Genomic DNA, 21,233 nt, shown 5'->3' on the forward strand with positions numbered 1-21,233 from the left:
ATGAGACTCAAAAGCCCTCCAATACTGATTTGTGTGTTAATTACTTTGGTGACATTTAGGTTTTTAAGCATATCAGACAGAGTTGGTTTAACATTGGTTCTGAATCACCAATACTTTGGCAGTGACCTTAACAAGTCTGAACATTTTTCTATTGAAATTAGAAAATAATAATAATAATAACAAGGGTCCTGTAAAATCTGAATGCCAATATTTATTTTCCTTCACAAACTAAAAATTCTGTATTTGTTATAAAAAATTTTCTCTTTATTAGAGGGGACCCAGACTTTGAAAAAAAAGTCAAATGGATTGATTAGGGCTTTAAACTATCAACCCACCTGTGACACCTGAAAAGCTTTTTCTGAAGACAAAACTTGTATTGGTCTGCAGTCCTGTTCTTCATTATCCTGACAGATCATTATCTACATTAGGAAAATAATTTCTCATTAAAAAATCAGCGTAACAAGATCAGGTGAAGAAAAATAAAAGGGTCACAACCAATTCAATTATTCCAAATGTCAAATAGTAAAATTAGCTTAATATACTCCCGTCCACTCTAGTGTTAAACAAGTTTCATTAAAGCCTTGTCAAATGTTGTGTTTTTTCCCCCGTTGTTCCTTAAGTTAACACCCTGAGAGATCAGTCCTGAGGCTTTGGGTTTAGAGGGAGATTGATGTTCTGTTTGTTTCTCTAACACTTCAGCTAGCTCTCGTAGAGAAAGCACTAAAACATCAATGGAAGGAAAGGGATAATTGGTGTTTAACTATGTTACTTGAAAGCCCGTAACGCTTTTCAGGTAGTGGATGGCCTCTTCCAGGTGCTCAATATCGGACAATTGAAATCCTAGCTGGGATGTTTTAATCTTTAGCGGAATATGTTTTAGTGAAAAAAAAAGCATCTGTGTTATTGAGAAAGTAAGTAATGAAAATAGGTGTTGACTACTTCCAGAAGCTTCCTGGTGTGCAGATTTGCTGAGTTCAGTGCGTTTTTGGAGAGAGAACAGGAGTTCACAGACTACACTATCGATCCTGTTGACATGCACCCCTTTAGGGAATGCAAATGTTTCTGTTCTTCAACACAAACATTGAAACCTTCCGAGTAGTGGAACCCTAATTAACTTGGGATTTGAATACCGTGGCCTTTGCATTTGACATTTTCATATTTCAGAAACATATTGTTTTACACTTCCTCAACAAAGGGAACCCTCGTATTTTTCAGATGGTGAAGTTTTATGACGAAAGAGTCAACAGCTGAATTTATTGAACCGTTCCAATAAAAGGCCTTCCACTTGATCCCTGGATAATTTTAGCCGTGCTGTCATACGAATTCCTTTGTGCATGCTTATCTGTCAGACAGCAACATAAACTGAAGGTAAGCAGACAGCCACTGTACATTATTGTCACTGCTAGGCTGAAAGTACGGCACATGCATTCATCACTGCAGAGGAGATCCCAAGGTAACTACTAATCACTCATGGATTTGCAAAGTCTGGGTCAAGCAGATGGGAGCTAGCAACCACTTTATTGCGTCCGCGTCACGATTCTAAAGACAATCATGCGTACTGCTGTCACGTCTAGATTTACAGGGGTTTAAAGGACTTAAGATGCAAGGAACATTTGTTGGTTATGATGGAAGTGGTTGTTTAGGAATGGAAGAAGATACATCTTTGTTTTGGCCAACAGGTTTTACTTAAGTCTGACTATTACGCATCACCAGACCTAAAGATAAAAGATTAATTTTATCTGCTGAGGATCAACTTATGTGAAAACAATTTCCGTTATTAGGTAAATTGTGTTGCTGTTATTTTAAGTTTGAAATTGCCAACCTGCCTTGCAATCATATTTTATAAATGTCATCAGCTGCTGGTTACTTACTTTAATAAACCTCATAGCAGCTAATTAAAGAAAGATATCACCATGAATTTCCAGATTTGTTATTTACTTTCACACATCTCACAGGCAATTTGGTTAACAAACAATTGTTAGAATAATTGACAAGTTAACCTAAATTGCAGCTTGGTATTTGTCCTCTCTAAGCTGGAACTTATTCTCTTCATCCTAATAGATGTTAGGACAGCTAGTGTAGAGGAGGTCCAATGTTCTTTTTCTCCCGAATTTGGATCACATGGGAGTTTTCTGTGGCCAAGTTTATAAGGTCAGAAGATTGGCAGCTATAGGCAGGTTACGCGACGGCTTCACCACTCAGCTGTGGTGTGGTATTTGATTAGAATCAGTAGCGTGAGTCACGGCCAAGTGCCCCTCAATTGGATGCTGCCTTTCTGTCTTTGTTTGCTCCTGCGACTGTGCTCACGATCACACATTTAAGGGCCTAGATTTTTTTTCTGCAAATTTGAGTGAGTGCATGTAGATGATGGGATCAGTGCCAAAGTGGCCTCAGTATGTTTGATGTAAAATGTGGATGGCTGTGTCTTGATTGAGCACAGAAAGCCACCGGGCTGCTATACATGAAAACAAGGCCAAAATGGAGCGAATGTCGAGGAGCTGTGGTCTGAGCAGATGTCCTCATTTGTCATGAGTGATATGACCTGTACTGTAATAGTCTTGTAATCCCTTTTGGCTAATTAATGGCCACCTCGTTTTAGCATGCCACATATTTTTTGCCACTTTTTCATCATTATTCCTCCCGAATTAATCTGAAAGAACAATTTGGTGGTATTTGGGCCATTAGTTATAAATCAAATAGGCGTAAATAAGTAAAATTGGATTCATGGCACTGCAAACATTGAACAACTCATCCACCATATGCCTGTTTGTAATTGGAAGAGTACTTACTTTTTACAGGGTTCAGAAAATGTGTCAAATGACTTTATAAACAGATTAATCAGTTTGAACAGCTAGACACATATATGACAGTTTTCCAATAAAAAAAAGGAAGGGGCACTGATCAGAAATCGTTACATTTTCAACAAGATTTCTGAAAATTCAGATTTTCTTAATTATACAAAACTGGATAAGTGGTTTGACTAACATCTTGATAAATAGCTGTTTGTTTGCTTTCCAGTACCTGACACAAGCACTCTAACCAACCACTAGGTGGTGGTAATGCACCAAGTAGTTTACCAACTATCCCCGTTTACTCAAGGCAGGGTGACATTCTTTAGCATAACACTGTCTCGACAAGAACTTTACATAATTCAATACATTTGCAAATGTATTTATTCTGAGAGTACTACAAAGTAAAATTTATAGCCACTGATTAGATGAACCTTTACTGGTAGGATACTTGTGGACTATTCTACCTCGAATGAAAATGAAGAGAAAATCAATATCCTGAATAGCAGATTTAGCAAAAACAAACAATTATGTCTTCTTCTTTTGTCACAGAAAGTATCCAATTTGTATTTTCTCAAAGAGACGATGTGTCGTTTTTGCCATTAATCTTTGGAAATCCATCAACATGTTGTTGAAAGTGAATTAAATGATGCCCAGTTGTTGAAAAATATTGGCGGCTTCGTAACATTTAACAATAAAATTAGGGTCTAAAATACATGGGAGCGGGTCTAAGGCTCTGGGCGATACCATATTAGATGTGGTGTTTTCTTCTACGGGAGCCTGTGAGGACAAAATGCATTTACTGAGTTGTACCAAATGGTTGCAAAACCTTTGCCATTCATAAACGTTGTTTTGCACATTTACCTCTGCACTCATTGACAGTGATGAAAGGGAGTCTGATGTGCTTGTCGTTACACTGGAGGTTGTGCACCCAGGAATGTTTCACCCTAATTGCTATCCGTTGGTAAGGTTTTACTAATACACAAAAATACTGCTTGCTTGCAGTGACTTAAGTATGTACTGCCCTCTATCGCCAGGGAAAATACACATCGTCACTTTAAGCAGATGTTTGTTTTACGCATTGGTGCAGGACTTACGTCATCGGCCAGCCACTAGGGGGCAACTGTTTGTTCTGGCTTCAAATTGTGGGTTCTGGTGAGATGTTAAGTAAATTTACAAGGTTGGAGGTGTATCCAACTGTACACTCACCACATAAAAAAATGCAAAAATACTAAACAGTCAATAGTCCCTAATCATAAAGCAATTACAAATATTAGGTTAATGTATTAATTAAGCTATTATAAGACAAATGTGATTTAGGTGTAGTTCATAATTTATTTTTATGCTAAATAGGAAACTGTTTATAGCTGTACTGACGCACTTGTGCTATATTAGCTTACACAGTTTGAGAAATAACACATTGTGAAAAGCATGACTTGATGTCACTTTGTCGTGTGTGTGTGTGTGTGTGTGTGTGTGTGTGTGTGTGTGTGTGTGTGTGTTAGATATCGCTCTTCAGATACTTTAGTTTTCCTTTGCTCTATACATCTATATCCTATTATCCTTTAGATGGCTTGTTTTGTTGGGGACATTTTATTGCATCATGAGTGCTGCTGATGCAGGAAGTGTTGGAGTATAAGGAGCCTGCACTGAAAGTAAATTTTATTTACTTAGTCCCTAAAAGAAGAAAAAAATATCCAGGAAGAATGTTCAAGGTTAAAATGGACACACGGCATGTGGCGTAGTCTGCTGATGTTCAGTTCACCAGAAATGGTGTCAGATTTCTTATATAAAACACAGATTTGTATTTTTTTGCACTTATGTTATGATGTAAATGTGTTAGAAAGTGTTATATTCTGCTGTAGCAGGCTGGTAAAATGCACTTCTTCCTTTTGAAGCCCAGTTACATCCTGGTTATTTTAAACCTGATATTAAGCACTAGTGAGATTACAACAGAGGATGTTGGAGAAGTATCAGGTGCAATGCTCTTCAAGGATTTATCTGTCGTTTCTAAATTCAGCCTTCAAGTATTGATTAGAGGCCAACATCAAAGAGCATTTAAAGAGGAAGGGAGGAGGTCTTACTGCTTGTATGGCCCTGGGCAGGCATGACGAGTCCGTTTGGAAGTGATGCACGCTAAGTCCTGCTGCACTGTTTTTATTTATGGCTAACACTGACCCAAAGGTTAGGTATTTTTCATCAGCACTCGGCACACATTTTCTTCTCAGGCACATTTCTTCAGGTATTTAATTTAAATCCAAACATTTCAGCTGCACAGCCGCCGTTGTATTTCATAACCTGACAATTACTCTGTGCCGTTTTTTGCTGATGCTTATTGTTTAAATCAAGTTACAGTGGCTGTCGTAAATTTTAAGGCTGGGTGGCCGTGCCGTGCCTGGAGCAAATGCCTGACCCCGGCGGTGCCGGTGTCATGCTCCTAGGATGGACCCATTTACATTACCAGTAATCAACCATCACCACTCATGGACACCATTAATGTGTGAGGAGTGTAATGGATCCACCAGAGGCAGCTGAATATATTTCAGAATCAATAACTAGACAATCCATGCAGGACGGCACACTATGCCTTGAAGAATGACCTCATAAGCTCTTGGCACTTAAGTGATCCAATTGCCACATATTGAAAAAAATGAAAACTCACTTTACGCAGTAAAATTTCCTGACACAGTTGAAGCTGCTGTGTCCCGTCCTGCCGGTATTGTGTGTGTGTGTGTGTGTGTGTGTGTGTGTGGTGTGTGTGTGTGTGTGTGTGTGTGTGTGTGTGCGCGCGCCAGGACGGGGAACTTGTTTACTGTAGCCCGTGAAGGGAACAAGCCATATCTGGCCTAGGAAGGGTCACAGGCCTGATTTTGTGTAATCTTGTTAATGGTTTTCATCAGAGCCCCTGATGCACTCAATCAGTAATCACTCCAGCTATTTAATGCCTTTAATTCACTGTACAAGGATCAGCCTGGAAGCACATTTAAAAGCTGATTGACACACTTAAGATTTACTGTATAATTTCATCATTTCTGGAGGAGTAGCTATAATTGGCTATGTTAAACATTGACTTGTCTGCAGGAAGTCGTGTGGTTTTAATTCAGAAGTCGGGTCTTGCTCAGACAATAGAGCGATTGTTCTTTACCAAGAGCTTTTTAAGCTGGGAATAAATGCCAGGATGTGTGTGTGTGTGTGCATTTTTTTCCTCTTTTTCTTTCTTCTTTGTATTTAAGGAAGACTGAATACACTTGAGACTTTCATCTAGACCTTTTCGCCCACATGCTCCATCAAAGCCTGACACATGATGTACTGTTTCTCTCACTTTTCCCTTGTGGTAAAAGGTTTAAGAAGACCCTAACACATGACACATCACTCCGTTCGGGCCTCCTCACCCCTTGACTTATGTAATATTTTAGCACAAACGATCTACCTTTTTAAAAGCAGAACACCCCCCCCCCCCCCTTTGAGTGCAGACATCTGACCTTTTGTGTGTGCTGAAGGTTGGCGACGCATTGGGATGGGATCGTAATGAGATGGCCTTATCAAGATACGTTTAGACAAAAGACTAAATGTAATGAGAAAGTCAACCGTGGCTCCTTTGCCCTTCCTCTTGTTCTGCTGCCTTGTTGTTTGAGTTCCGCAATGAAAAGCAAACAAAACGGCGCTCTGTTTGGGAGGAAGCTCAAGGCTGTGACATGCACAACGCTCACAGCCGCGTGTTTTCGGTCTCATTTGAAAACGTAAGTTTTGAGACTCTGCCTCTTCACCATCCTACATCTTACCATGAATTAGCATTTTAGGCTGTTGGCACTCCGAGTTGCACTGACTAACATCCTAATATTTAGCATGCAGTAGCACTTCCTGTCAATTAGCATGATGAACACAAAGCCTTGACAGGTGTGAACACAGATATGCTCTTTAAAAAAGAAAGATGCGAATGATTTTTTTCTCCCTTCCTTTTCAGTCGAGGAATGATTTTTTTCTCTTAACACTAAACTAATTGGCCTAATTTTACTGTAACACGGCTTCATTTCTCTGGCCCAAGGATGCTGATGGATTTCTCTTTGCTGAAGCTGCTCATTTGCGTTTAGCAGCGTGGGTCTAAATATCTGCATTGGGATTTGAGTCGTTGTGTTATTATTTCAGAGTTTGATGTTTTCGCCCCGAGGCCCGGCTCCCTCTGTGCCGTATCACTGGCTGATCTTGGCATTTCTCATGTTCCCGAGGTCCTTGGTGTGTCACGAACACTTCCGGGGATATCTTGCAACATTTCCCACTTACTGAGGAAGGCAAAACACGTGTACAAGCTCCACTTTGAGCATTTTTTTCCTCTTTCCTGCATAACAGAAGCACAGGTTTTTGTATTTCTTTCCTGTGAATACAGCGGTTCACGCTTTAATGGGGTTTAAGCTTCATGCACTGCACATACACTGTGATATGTAAAAAAAGGAGCACAGTTGAAATTTAAGTGTGCCTGTCATAAAGATGTGAGTTAACGGAAAACGGAGCAGATGTCCTTATATTTCACAGCAGACTCTCCGCATCAGAGATGAATTTGTCCTAGACGGCAGCTGTCTCCGTCATTTTGCACCCCCTCCACCGTACATATCAATTTTAGATCAAAAACCCATCCTCTTGTGCACCCGCGATGCCTGAGAAAACTTCTACCCGGCACGATTCGAGACAGAGTAACGTAAACGTTATTCAGACCGTAGTCTGCCTAATTAGTAAGTTTAATGAAATGCATTCTCTCCTCCTCTAATTATAGGGACAAGTTGAGAAACCGGGGATGGTATGAGCTGTGTTGCCCTCTCTGACAACAACTACTGTCAAAACGGCAGCATGTAGCTGGAATGCAAAGCAGGGTAACGCTGAAGCAGAACGTCAACACTGCAGCAACCCCCATGCGCTTCCCTTTACTTAAGCCTTTAAATCATCATTCTGATTTCATTATATGCACCCTCATAATGTGAGAATGGATCGTTAATTAAATGCATACTCTTCCAGGGTTTTGTCTAGAAGGTTTACTGCGTTTTTGTATTTTTTGCTGTTTTATTTTTATATAATAGTTGGAGGAATACTCAAATTAGCGGAGCTAATCTGATTTTGTGCACTACTCAGTTTTGTTTTCAGAGATGATATCAATTTTTGGGGTGGGGGGTGGGGGGATTGGGGGTCGGATAGGAACACAGGAGCTGTGCAACTGTAATGGGGGTTTATCGGGCTTTTTTCCCCCTCTTAAATTGGTAAAAGGGCCAGAACCAATGAGGAAGTGATGCATTGACAGAGGCTCGTACTGGAGACCGTGCTGGAGATCCAACTTTTTATCAGAACCAATTAAAAATACATCAGTGTGTCTCGCTGGAGGTATTTTATTCCCTTCATCACATGCTCTTTTATTACCACGAACACTGGCACTGTAGTTTATTTAAAGTCAACACCCTCCCACACACACACACACACACACACACACACACACACACACACACACACACACACACACACACACACACACACACACACACACACACACACACACACACACACACACACACACACACACACACACACACTACCATCGTCCTCCTCCAGTAAATATCAGCATACCGAACCGTTATCTAGAAAATAGTCCTCAATTAATCGGAAACGTTTGTATGAAAATGGCACCGCCCGCATGTTTTTGGGGAAATAATTTCTGATAATAAAACATTCTATTTGTGGCCACTTAGAAAAGAGAGAAAGAGAAAAAAAATCAATCCTCAGTGGGAAAGATCTGTGGTAATGATATACAGCTAAGGATTGCAGGGTTTGGTGTTTTCAGGGGGATTTTGTTGATAATAGCAAACATACAGAATTTTGACAGCTTTATCCTTTTAAAGTCAAATGCTTTGACTGTGAATAGGTACAAATAAAGGATTAGCACCTCTCCTGCACAAGCCCTTCGCTTCTGTTTTATTTCTGGAGGTTCCACTAGCTTATAGGAAATGTACATTTATTTTCATTTAAATGTGCGCGGATCTGCTTTCAGATTCTTTTCATGTGTTGATGAGCGTGATTATGTTTCTCTAACAGGACACGATTCCATGCAATGTTTATTTTTCCTCTACCTGCTGTTGTACATTTAGAAAGTAAACATTAGGAACCACCTTGAACTTGTACCTTCGTAAGTACACATCTGGGAGCTGAAAATCATCCCCCAATAATCCTCCAGGTGACAAATGCGCCAGGCCGGCTACCCTTCGCGTTCGCAGATCTGACGCTAACGTGGGTGATTGATATTTTAACTCTGTCCCCCAATGACTAATGCAAGTTAAATGCTCCTGTGGTTGTTGTTAGGCTGCTGTTTTTCAAGGGCTCTCAGGGGTTCTTGGCTTGTTGTTGCATGTGATATTATGGAACAAATAGTGGGGCTTAATGGTGGTGTAGATGATTTAACAGCCCTCGGGGCGATGGGAAAGGAAAATGATTTTGTAGGAATATACAGTACATGCCTTTCCTGTGGCTCTTTTGAAACCTTTTGTTTTTCTCTAAAAAGAGAGAAAATCCAGGCTAAACTGGTTGTATGTATAGTCTCATTTGAGCTACTTGTGTTAAGCTCCTTAATTTACCAGTGTTGTTTTTTATTTGGACTTTATTCCTGTATTTCTGCTTGAGTGTGGCGCTGCTCCTGTCTCCTTCAGGCCTAGCACCGACTTTGTTGTCTTCTCGGCTCTATCAGAAATGCTGTGGCTTTAATCCTTTGCCCACGGGGGACGGCTGACATGGATGTGTGTAAACTGTTGACATGGTGCTGTCTCCTATGCTCTCTGATCAAAGGCTGTGCAGCCCTCCTGTTTCACAACCTGCCTTCAAATATGCTCCGAGTCCCAGCCTAGGAGACTCCCTCCCTCCCTGTTTCACACTTTAGGTTAACCCGTGTTTCCCCGTAATAAATGGGTATATCTGATATTAACAAAGCAGCCATTTATGACTGTGCTCACGCAGCCTCTGTGACCTCCCTTCAAGCAGTGAATTTGATTTGGGAAGTGGTGTAGAAGTGGCTCATGCCTTGGTGGAGGCCACTCCCGGAGTCAGTAATGCGCCGACTTTAAGTGCAAGTCAAGATTTGGCTCAATGTTGTGCTTGCTTTAATTAATTCTTGGTAATGATGCAACTATTAGTAAGAGCTCAGCTCATCTTAAGTGCCCTTAAAAGTGTGTGTGTGTCAGCGTGTGTGTGTGTGTGTGTGTGAGGAAGAAAGAGAGTTTCTATTTGATGTTTGTGTAGATTCTCATTCATCCTCACCATGCTAATCCTTGGTGCTTTAATTAAAGGCAACTGGACATCAGAGCCGTGTCCAGGACTTTTAAAATGGGGTGGCCCATGTGGGGCACTTGTTTATGCATGGGTGGCACCAATGGTTATGCTTATTTATTTATTTAAACAAATCGTTTATTTATTTATTTACTTTCTAGTGAATTTTGGAGTTTCACATTTCACAATCACCATTTATTTCTATTCATCTTCTAGTTTTGTGGTGGTTAGCAAGTCACTTCTTGTTGCATTACTGCCACCAACTGGAGTTGAGTGGGACTCTAAATACTATTTATGTGAATATGAAAAAAATAATAAATAATATTAATACTACAGAAATGTTCTGGAGGCCTGGGCTAGAAGACAATGTTAAAGGTGCATGCTACCACACACTATTTTTGGAGTTTATAACTCAAGCCTTTTGTCGACAATGTAAAGTCAATTTAAACTGGAACTTAGTAGGGTGGCACCTGGGGTGGCCAATCAGATTCTAAGGGTGGCATGTGCCACCCCAGGCCACTCCCTGGACACGCCCCTGCTGGACATCCATTTTTGACCCTTGAAGACATTTTACCGTATGTCCCAGACATCACACGTGTATTAAAATCACATGTTTCTTACCTACCTGACCAGTGATTCTGTGTGTACTTCAACTGCATTTTAAGAATAGTAAACATTTTTTCTTCCTAGTAGGCTGTTGACATAGATAAGAACTTTATTTTTATTTATGTTCAAGTGTATTATTATTATTCATATTTAAAGGTAGAATAAGGAACATGAACACCAAAGCGACATCTAGTGTGAGGAGGTTGTAGCTGCAGCAATAAAACAAGGCTTCATGCTGATGGGATACCAGGTTCACTGCCGATACATGAAATCTTTTATCCGGTGCATCTGTCGTAGGTTTCACCTAAACTCACTCTGTGCCGAGCGGACTGTTTACCATATTTGGCAAACTGCAACGGTGCCCTCGATTGGCTGGTATGGCTTATGTAAGCATAAACCCAGTGTTGTGCCAGTCAAAATAAATATTAGATTATTTTTTAGTTAAAATATAGGTTTAAAAGAAAATACTGTACCTTCATTATGCACACCTCATACCATGGAGGTATTATTTTAAAAAAATGTAGCTTTTTATTAAATTGTTCCACATTCAACCTTTAAAAGTGAAAGGTCAAGTCTAGTCCATAGTGTTAGTCTTGAGTAATTTATTAACAAGGTTTTTTACTTTTAAATGAACTGATTAGTAAATTGGACCACAAACACTCACTGACAAAAAATAAAAATAAAATAAGAATAAAAAACAGACTTAAAGGAATCATTTGTAAATTTTGACTAAATAAAAAATGTAACCTGCAATCAGGAGTTATGTATGATTTTTTTTATTTTATTTTTTAAATCCACGAACGTGATGATCCTACCCTGTACTGTGATGAGTTTTAAGTTATTTTTTTGCTATGACCGCCCCCGTCCCATAGAGCCCCATGCAATTTGAAGCAAGTGCCGCTCAGCATTAGCCAATAGCTTTCGACATCTGCTTACGTACAGATGTTAATCATGCGTGACCTTTCGGGGATGTATTAGGACACATGCAGAGTTAGTGACATTTCTTATGGGTAAGTAAGTCTTTTAAACATGTATATGAATAAGCAACAATGTGAGAATAATAATTGTAAAACATGTATCTCTGATGGCCGGCTAAAAGTGGTCGTTCACGAACGATGGGCCCATCGAGTCTTAAATGAGGAAGTGGGGAAATGGACTTAAGCTTAAATACTGTCCTCAGCCTCTAGATGGTGCAGTTGGAGAAAAACAATTCTGATCTTTTTCTTGTGACTGACATTGGACTGAAGAAACGTTAAGATAATAAAAAAGTAGAAATTAACCAATACATCAAATCTCATTAAGGCAAAGGCCTCCCAGCTACAGTCTTACATAAGTTTTGTATGAAAAACAAATAATTGTTCTTTTCAATAACATATTGCATGTCTAATGTGTTTTTGAACAAACACAAAAATAAAATCCTATTTCTTTTCTTGGTTGGGATGAAATTAAAAAAATTGTGGCCCATTAGTACTTGTTGATGTTGACCCTGTGTTGTTTGAAAGGTTGGGACATGCCAACATTAGAGCCTTGTCCATTGTTGTACGTTGACTTAATGTTTTAAAACAGAGTTTGGGTTCCTCTAAGGAAATCATTGATGTTGTGACCACTGCTTGAAGTAAGTGGCGTCACTAAGCTGATTTATCGATATTTGTCATTTTGTACGATCATTCCACATTGATTCTCTGTTTGGTCTGTGAACAAAGCTGCAGCTTAACAATACTGTTTTTTGTCACTGATAAGGTGTTACTGATGTGTGAAAAGGACTAGCGGTAGCATCCTTTAAGGCCCTCTGGAAACGTTCATCTTCTCTGTGCCTAGTTTGGTCATGTGTCCCTTATCTTTTGACATGCATGTGGACAGCCGAGTCGTGACCCAGGGAGCCATGCGTTGGTTTTATTTCCTCCTTACATAAAAGTGTGAGTGCTCCTTGCTGACACGGGCCGTATATCCCACACCCTGCTTGTGTTTAATTCCTGATGTGGTCCAGTTTGTGTCAGAGGGTGTAAAGGAGTGCCTGCTTTTATTATTATCTTTTCCTTTCTTTGACTCAACAAAGATCCTCGTTTTGGATGAGTGTGTGACGCTCTTTCTTGGTGTATTTGTACTTCTTTCAGTTGTATTTCCGTGGGTACATTTTCAGCCCAGTGGTGCAGCGTTCTGATGACATCCGGTTAGTATTCCATTGGTTGGTGAGAGTCAAAGAGAATGTATTGATCTGTGTGTGGAGGTTTCCTGGATGTACTTCAGTCTGGAAACTTCCATCCAGCTTAATGCTCCCAGAACCGTCTAAAAAAAGGGCGAACTTGTTATCTTTAGTATTCCCTCCAGTGAATTTAATGCTGTTGTCAACCAAGTCGATGTGTTAAGTGAGGGTTTCTCCTCCTTGAACTTGGACTTTGCCCCAGGTGTCATTGACATATCTGAACGAGTGGGCGATATTGATCCCTGATTGGTGTTCAGTACTCTACCTTATATTTTGCAGAGCATGGCCACAATGGGTGACTGTAGAGATACTGTGGCTTTTCCATCTTATTTTAAATGTACTTTTTCAGGAAAAATGTAATTTAATTTAAAGTATGTCATCAAGAGCCAATCGTCTAGCAGGGTACGGCTCTAGTCAGGGGTGAAGTTGGGTTCTTGTGCCTCAAATTAAGGAATGTGTGAGATAAATTGCCTGAGGCCAGCATCAGGTGTTAAATTTGGTATAAAAATCTGTGAAGTTCTCCATGTTATGTGGGGCATTTCATACCAAAGGTGCTAAAATGCTGGTGAGGTGTTTTCAAGCCTCGACTCTTCACCCCAGGCGATTTCCAACTATTTGCCCTTTCAAACATACGACTGAATGCCTTGTATTCGATGACTCAAATTACAAACGCACCAATGTCAAAGCCCCACCAGTCAGTCAGAATCAAATTAGCTTGAAAGGGTTTCAAGAACCAAGAACAGGGACTCTTGTTGCCTTTGGCTGAAGCATTTGGGATAAGTTGGTGTTAGGTGTGTTGATGAGCTGTTTGAGGTAAATACAACTCATAATCTAAAGGTGGCTGGGCTTCAGGAGTCTAGGGAGTTCTATTGCTGTTGCAAAGTTCCCTTAAACCTCATGAGACTTAAGGCGACACTGTGAGAAAGTAGTTGTCATAGCTACAGAGGAGGAAAACTGAGATGTTAAAGCTTTTAATCTGGAAGGAAATTCTCTGAAATTATAGTGTTGAGCGGGAGGTGTGTGAGAATAAACTGGATGCATAGGTTTGGCAGCTGTAGTGTGTTAGACACCATTAAATGTTTACGAAGTGCGTGTTTATTGTGAAAACTGTTTAAAGAAATAGTGAACAACATGTTGCAAAGTGAATACCAGTCTGATTTTATGCTGACTTAAAGAAATAAAATAAAGAAAAAAACAGTGATTGTTGCCTGTAAGTCTGGGTGATTGTCATCTTAGGTTTGGTTTTAGCTCTTCCTGCTGTTCTCTTTATACAGAAACAATCTGCTTTCTCCAATTGTTTGCCTCCTTCTAGCTGCAGGGAACAATATTAGCAGAACCCCAGGTTCTGAACGCTACAGCAAGTTTGGTCTGCTTAAAGCAACACAAAACACCCATGTTGTGCTTGTGCCCCTGATTGACAATGACATCGGCTAGACATTCGCTTCTCCGCTGGCATTGGCTGCATCCGTTGCACAGCAATTTTTCCCCGGTGAGTTTGATTGTTGTAAGTCTGAGGCTACGCTCTAGGGACTATGTATGCTAAAGGACAATTTGTGCCTCTAGCATTCGCTGTAATTCTGTTGACAGTGTTTGATTTCAGGCAGTTTTTCCGCTGAAGTTGAAGAGAGATTTGTGCCTGCAAGACACGGGGATGATCGTCTACACCCTTGATTGCACAGATTGCCTGCATTTCACTAATTAGATTTGTTACATAGGCGCTCAGTCGGAGAGCCGTTGCAGCACTAGTACAATCCTGCATACATTATATTAATATATTGACCGTGCAGCCTGTTTAATTCATTTCCATTCCTCGATGAAGTGCTACTATAAGGGATGTGATGGATTCTAAGTGTAGAGGGCAGGAAGCAATCACATGGCCTGTAGGAGAGACTCCTCTTGTTTTTTGCAGAGCCCTGATGCCCTGATGGATGTAATTACCTCCCATTAATGCTTTGTGTCAAATTGAGGCACCTGGATTGAAAGCACACTCCACCCCCACCCCCCACCCCCCTTTTTTTTGTTCACATCATCACCATTGTTGCTTCTGCTTTCTCCCCGTTGAACTGTGAGGCTTTGTCTATTAAAAATATGCTCTTTTCTCACGAAGATTATTAATGAATTGATCAATTGATGGGATAATTATTGGTAATTTTCAGGTATTCTCTGGAAATCTATTGTTTCTTCCAGAGGTTAGTAAGTCAGACATGAATACTCACGTTGGTGCGGCTGTTTCTGAAATGGTGTTTTTGTATATTTTCCATTTTTTGGGCGTAAAGTAAGAGCTGGAAAATCAGAGCAATGTGCATAATGCTCCTTTAAATCCAACGAGGTTGTTTGTCAGTTGAATTTATGCGTTTTATCAGATGCAAATAAACCCCAAACATCAGACAAACAAAAACGCTGGCCACCGTGGGGCATCACGGTCTGCTGTGATTGGTTGGCTCTCAGCTGAAAGGTTTCCTGTTCCAACCTTGGCTGGGCGTCTGTGTAGAGTTTGCACGATCCTGCTGTGGCTGTTGAGGTTTTCCCTGTGTATTTCTGTTACATCCCACAGTCCAAAGACAGGTTATGGAAATTGGTGAATCTGAGTCTTTAGGTGCGAGTCTGTTGCTTTTTTCTGCATTCCTCTTACCAAACCAAGGGTCACGAGGACACATGTCAACCAGCTCTCACACTAAATACATTGTCTATCTGCTAAATGTAGCTTATTAATAAAATGCCACCGTTTATAAAGTTTCTTTTATATGTAAACAGACAAATGCTATACAGGTAAAACACCTTCTACCACCACCCCAGTTCAAATTATTTTTTCTACCGTTTTCTAATTAAACAAGTTAACCGCTCTTTTAAAGAGACAATATGTAGTTTTTACTATTAATTTCTGGAAATATCTATCAAAATGCCCAGTTGCTGAAAATTATTGACGGCTTTGTAACATAACACCATAAAAATCAGGTCTAAAATACACTGGAGCGGGTCTAACTCTGGGTGATGCCATATTAGATGTCATGTTTCCCTCTACGGAAGCCCTTGAGGACAAAATGCATTTACTGATTAATAACAAATGGTTCCAAAACTTTCGTCATTCTTAAATGTCGTTTTACACATTCACTTGTTGCCACTGATGAATGGGAGTCAGATGTGCTTGTCATTTTGCTAAAGTTTGCAATCCCTAGAGCTTTTTGACTAATGGGCATCCATTGGTAAGGTCTTACTCCAACACAAAAATACTGCTTGCTTGCAACGATTTAGGTATCTACTGCCCCTGTCGCCAGAAAAAATACTTACTGTCACTTTAAAAAACAGAAATTTAGCAACACTTTTAATTTCTAACTAAAGAATACAAATGTTATATATTGGTCAGCCTCTACAATAAACCATGTATAAAAGTGCTTCTTTTAGAGAAAGTTGAATAAAAAAAAATTCCAGGATCAAACAAACATTAAAAGAATTACTGCCTTAAAAAACATCTACATGAAAACTCATGACATTTAACTCATTGTGCTGCTTAAATGTTGTGTACTGTGGTAAATTCATGCCCCTATTCCATTCATGTTAATATTATTCCTGTTCAAAGTTACAAGGAGCCACTTCAGGGTCTGTAGAGCTTCGCGTGGCTCCAGAGCCGCAGGTTGCGGACCTCTGGATTTTATCATTAAATATTTATAGTTTATTGCTTCGCTGCTTTAAACTCACTGATTAAGATCTCAGATGCTGTCGATTCGTTGTTCTTTCTGAATAAAGAATATTTTCAGCTAGTTTTTGAAATAAGTAAATCTGTTTTCCACTGTTTTGGAAATACATTTTTTTTCATTGTCCCAGAGGATTTTCTGACCTCCATCTCTGTGTCCCCCCCCCCTCCCCAGTTGCATCAGGTGACCAACCTCGCTTCACTGGAGACAGCCATCCTGGGAACACGGGCGTAATGAGGGAGAGGAGGACAGCTGGTGACCCCTACTGGTCCTATTCAGGTGAGCTCTCTTTTATAGTCTGGCCTGAGCTGGAGATGGGGTGGAGGTGGGGGGTGGGGATGGCTCACCTCCTCTCTGACTCGCCTGTCATTTCCCTGTTTTTTTGTCCACAATTTTTCTGGCGACCTTTCTACCCTTCTTGCTGCTGCATCCAGAAGGGTTGATGTAGGTGTTTTAGTATTCATACACTGATGTACCCGGGCTGTATGTTTCCACTGCTTTTAATAACGGTAATTAAACTAATGCGTTAGGGAGAGGAACGCTGACATATGGCGAAGGGATTTAATGTTCAGACTGTTAATGTGAGATTATTATGTAGTAGCCCTCTGTGTGGGACTAAAATGAACAAAACAGCTATTCCTAAAGTCTTCTAGTCATGTTGGATTTTGCAAAAAAATATTGTGAAATGGAAAAGGTAAGTTTTGGTTGATGCATATGTAATCAGTTTGAATTTTTGCTTTTTAACTGCTGTACAATTTTTCTTTTCTCTGTGAGGGAGGTGAGGAGGTCAGGAAAGCATGTTCTTCTACTCCTTCACTACACTAATGCAAACATGGTCCATAGTCAGCTATCAAGTAGTTCCAATGGGAAATTTGGGTTGCGTGCTCTGGTTGAGGGCGCCTGACTGAAATAGCTCAGGGAGGGAGCACTTGTGTTTACAGGTCCAAGAACACCACCTTGCAAAATAGCGCTCTCAGTCCCTCTGCCACCGGAGTGCATTGCAGCTCTGGAAATGATTACACTGATGGAATATTTTGTCTTCATTGCTGCGGTCGGGAGTCAAAAAACGAAAAGGCAAAAAAAGGGGCTTTAGGCAAGGAGATTGCACAGTTCACAGTGGGAAAATGAACTGTGCTCACTTTGGGCTCACGTTTGTTTTGTATTCATGTCACTCCTATTAGTGGCTTTCGGCTCCCTCGGTTGTCTGGTAGAGGCAGTAAAAGACTGTCCGCCTTGTCTATCCAAGCATGACAGCTTTCTCGAAAAGTACAAGGTATCTGGAGCCCATAATAAGAGGCCTAATTACTTCAAACATGGTTTTGTTTTCTGGATTCCTCTGTGCACAGGAGCCTTCTATAAATAGTCAACCTTAATCACCTTTCTCCATGTCTGTGTGTCTTATCTGATGATGAGATTCAGCGGTTTCAGTTCTTCGATTGGAATATGATTTTGATGATACAACACTATGGTAATGAGTGCTTTTTGGCCCAGGCCGGTGTTTGTGGTTAATGTAAAAAATGGGAAGAGGCTCAGTGAGTGATGAAATTACCCAGCTGATTAGTTGAAGTACTCAAGCACCAAAAAACAGTAAATTACTTCTCATTTTATTTATTTTGTAGATCAAAACTTAATCTAACCTCCCATTCCTGATTAGTAATGACTATTGTTTGAAATTTGAAGTCTTTTTTTCTTTTGTAAAGAAGTGAATTTGTGGCTTTTAGTCTTACTGGATCACTGTTTCCCCTCTTTTATTGGGCATTTGCACTCTCAGGGTAATTACTGTTATACTCCCGTCTTTGATTTTAATCACTAATTGCTAATACACTTTAACATTCTTAGTGCAAAACCACACTTGAGTCTAGATTTCAGCAGGGCGCTGCATTCTTGCTGAGTTTTATTTCATTTTATAATTAGAAATACAAATAAAACATTTCTTAAGTCCATTGGAGCTTTAGATCATTTTTTAAAATTGGTCAGCATTTAAATCATGATTATTTAAAGCAGTGGTTCCCAACCTAAGGTCTGTTGCAGGGGCTCCCTACAATGTTGTGAGTGCTGAGGTTGTGAGGTTACCAAGGTTATAGTTGTAAAAACTACATTAATAAAATCCAGATAACACACCCAATAGTACAATCAGAACTCTGTGTTAGAGGCAAATAACTCTGAATGTCTCTGTAATGCTTGTAATTATTCACTTTTATTTGTGGGTATGCACGCAGGAGTTGGACTGGGCGGCCCTGACTAGTCAGGAAAGGGGATCCTTGTGAAAAATGTTGGGAACCACTGATTTAAAGGTCAATTTCACTCATAGTTTTAATAGATTTGCAATAGTCTCTAGTAAGAATGAATGTCTTGTAAGTTGCACTTTAGGGAAATAAAGCTCTGGTGCGCCCGTTTGAGGATAGAGGAAGTAGCTTCTTGCTGATATTTAGACATCTTGCCTCTGATTGGATAATAGTTACGTGATTCTACCACTGACATGCAATGTGGATGTTTTATCTCCACAAACATCACAAGCCTGGAGGAGTTCTGCCGTGTGGTAGATTTGCTAATGCTATCAGTTAGCTTCTACTAGACGAGATGTTCTCTGCTTTTTCCTGGATGCTAAACCAACAACAGCCTTCCCTGTCGCGAGTCAAGATGGGTGAGTCCATGAACGTTAATTGACAGTGTAGATCTGTCAGGCTTTTCTAATCCTAGAGTTTCACCATCTATTTTCTATCAGAAGCTAATGCAGGAGACAGGTGTAGGAGACTATTCTCATGTTCAACCTGCATGACAAACTCAGTGACCGAATATAATCAGTATGGAGTGGACCTTTAACTTGGGAAACACACTGCATTTATTCCTCTTCAGCTAAAATTATAGGAGTGCTGCTGCTCTTCAAAATAAGAGCATTAAGTGAAACCCCCCCCCCCAAAAAAAAAATACACCAGGCATCACTCTGCATTCAGCATCCTTAATTGTTCATTATGATCTCTGTTTGTGTCTCTAACATCCATCCATCCATCCATCCATTGTCTGAATCCGCTTTGTCCACGTAGGGTCGCGGGGGTGGGGGTGGTGGGGGTGGGGGGCTGGTGCCTATCTCCAGCGGTCAATGGGCAATCAGGTGGGGTGCACCCTGGACAGAGAGCCAGTCCATCGCAGGGCAACACAAAGACACACAGGACATGCACACACACAATCACACCTAAGGACAATTTGGACAGACCAATCAATCTAACAGTCATGTTTTTGGACTGTGGGAGGAAGCCGGAGTACCCGGAGGGAACCCACACATGCACAGGGAAAACATGCAAACTCCATGCAGAAGGATCCCAGGCCGGGAAGCGAATCAAGGACCTTCTTGCTGCAAGGCAACAGCTCTAACCACTGCACCACTGCACAGCCCATGTCTCTAAAATTTTCCATCATTTTCTAGTTGTATTTTTGAATGAATAACATCAGAAATAGTCACTTTAATAGGTTTTCTCCTGATGCCAACATTTTGTAGCAGATGATTTCCACATAAACCCCTAAACATCCAAAGCTCACATTTGAAGGAAAAGAAGTTTACCAAATAATTCTGTTGATAACGATCATAATGCATGTCTTTTTAGGAGTGATAATGCATGGAAAAAGAGGTTTATTAAAATTATTACAGGATGACACAGCACAATCATCTGGAGGTCATGACTGAAAAAAAAAAGTTTTTTTGACGGAAAGCGTGACAAAATAAGAGCATGCTTGAAAATTGAAATGGTACGAAATAACAAAATAGATGTTTAATTAAACAGTCTTTTATTGTTTGGAGCCTAAATCATAACAGAAAAATGACTTTGATTCATGCTTTGGTCTTCCAGGTCATGTCTAATTCAAAAAGTTTTTGTTGTTGTTTTAATGGGGACTCAAATACTTAAATTTTTTTTTATTCAATAGAAAAAAGTTAGATTTGTTTTGTTTGAACTGAGAAACCTATTTGGTAAAGAAGGGAAACATCTTATTAACCTTACATTTAAAAAACAGGACTTACTTGACATACGTGCTCTGTGTTTTTTGGTGAAACATGATTGCAGACGTAGTTAATACATAGTTTTGTTCTGTGTTCTTTATTTTGTTAGAATTTCTTCTCAGCTTAGCAGATTAGCATTTGCAGCGCCGTAGGGTCTCTTAGAGGCAGAACTGGATGTCTTGGGCTGATTTTTGAACAGGCCTGTGCTGACCACCAATCCCCCCATAGTGAAGGCAGCTGGCTGATTGTATGGAGAAAAAGGGGAAGCATTGAGGGAACACAGGACTGTCCATTACTTTGGGAATGTAATTAGTGGCCAAGACTGTGAATAGGAGACAGACAAGCGTGCCTTAGCAGCTAAATGGTTATTAAGAGCATTTGCTCCGTGCAAGTGAGAGTAACAGAAATGCACGCGCTAGCGTTAGCCTCCAGCTAGAGCGTACTTGTGCTACACAGGCTTCAGCACAAAGAACTAGACACACATAACGTACATAAGAGCAAGCCTCTCCCTTTTCTACTTGCTGTGTAACCTCCCAGCGCTAACCACTCCAGGGGAGCAAACGGAGTAACAGTGAGAAAAGTTTGTGAATTTCTTATTTATTTCAAACCAGAATTTGCGGTGTGACGATTAGAGCTGCATAAAAGAGAGAAACTTG

The 21,233-nt window shown here is 40.2% G+C and overlaps 1 protein-coding gene across 1 annotated transcript in view; it reads left to right on the forward strand.

The window, feature by feature from the left end:
• The window catches only part of ca16b (carbonic anhydrase XVI b), a 168,350-nt gene that overhangs the window by 20,759 nt on the left and 126,358 nt on the right, over positions 1 to 21,233 (forward strand). Inside the window, exon 2 of the mRNA XM_015958884.3 lies at positions 16,758 to 16,862. Within this exon, the coding sequence (XP_015814370.3) occupies positions 16,758 to 16,862 (105 nt within the window). The remainder of the gene's footprint in view (positions 1 to 16,757; positions 16,863 to 21,233) is intronic.

This window comes from Nothobranchius furzeri, chromosome 3, assembly GCF_043380555.1.
Source record: "Nothobranchius furzeri strain GRZ-AD chromosome 3, NfurGRZ-RIMD1, whole genome shotgun sequence".
NCBI lineage: Eukaryota > Metazoa > Chordata > Actinopteri > Cyprinodontiformes > Nothobranchiidae > Nothobranchius > Nothobranchius furzeri.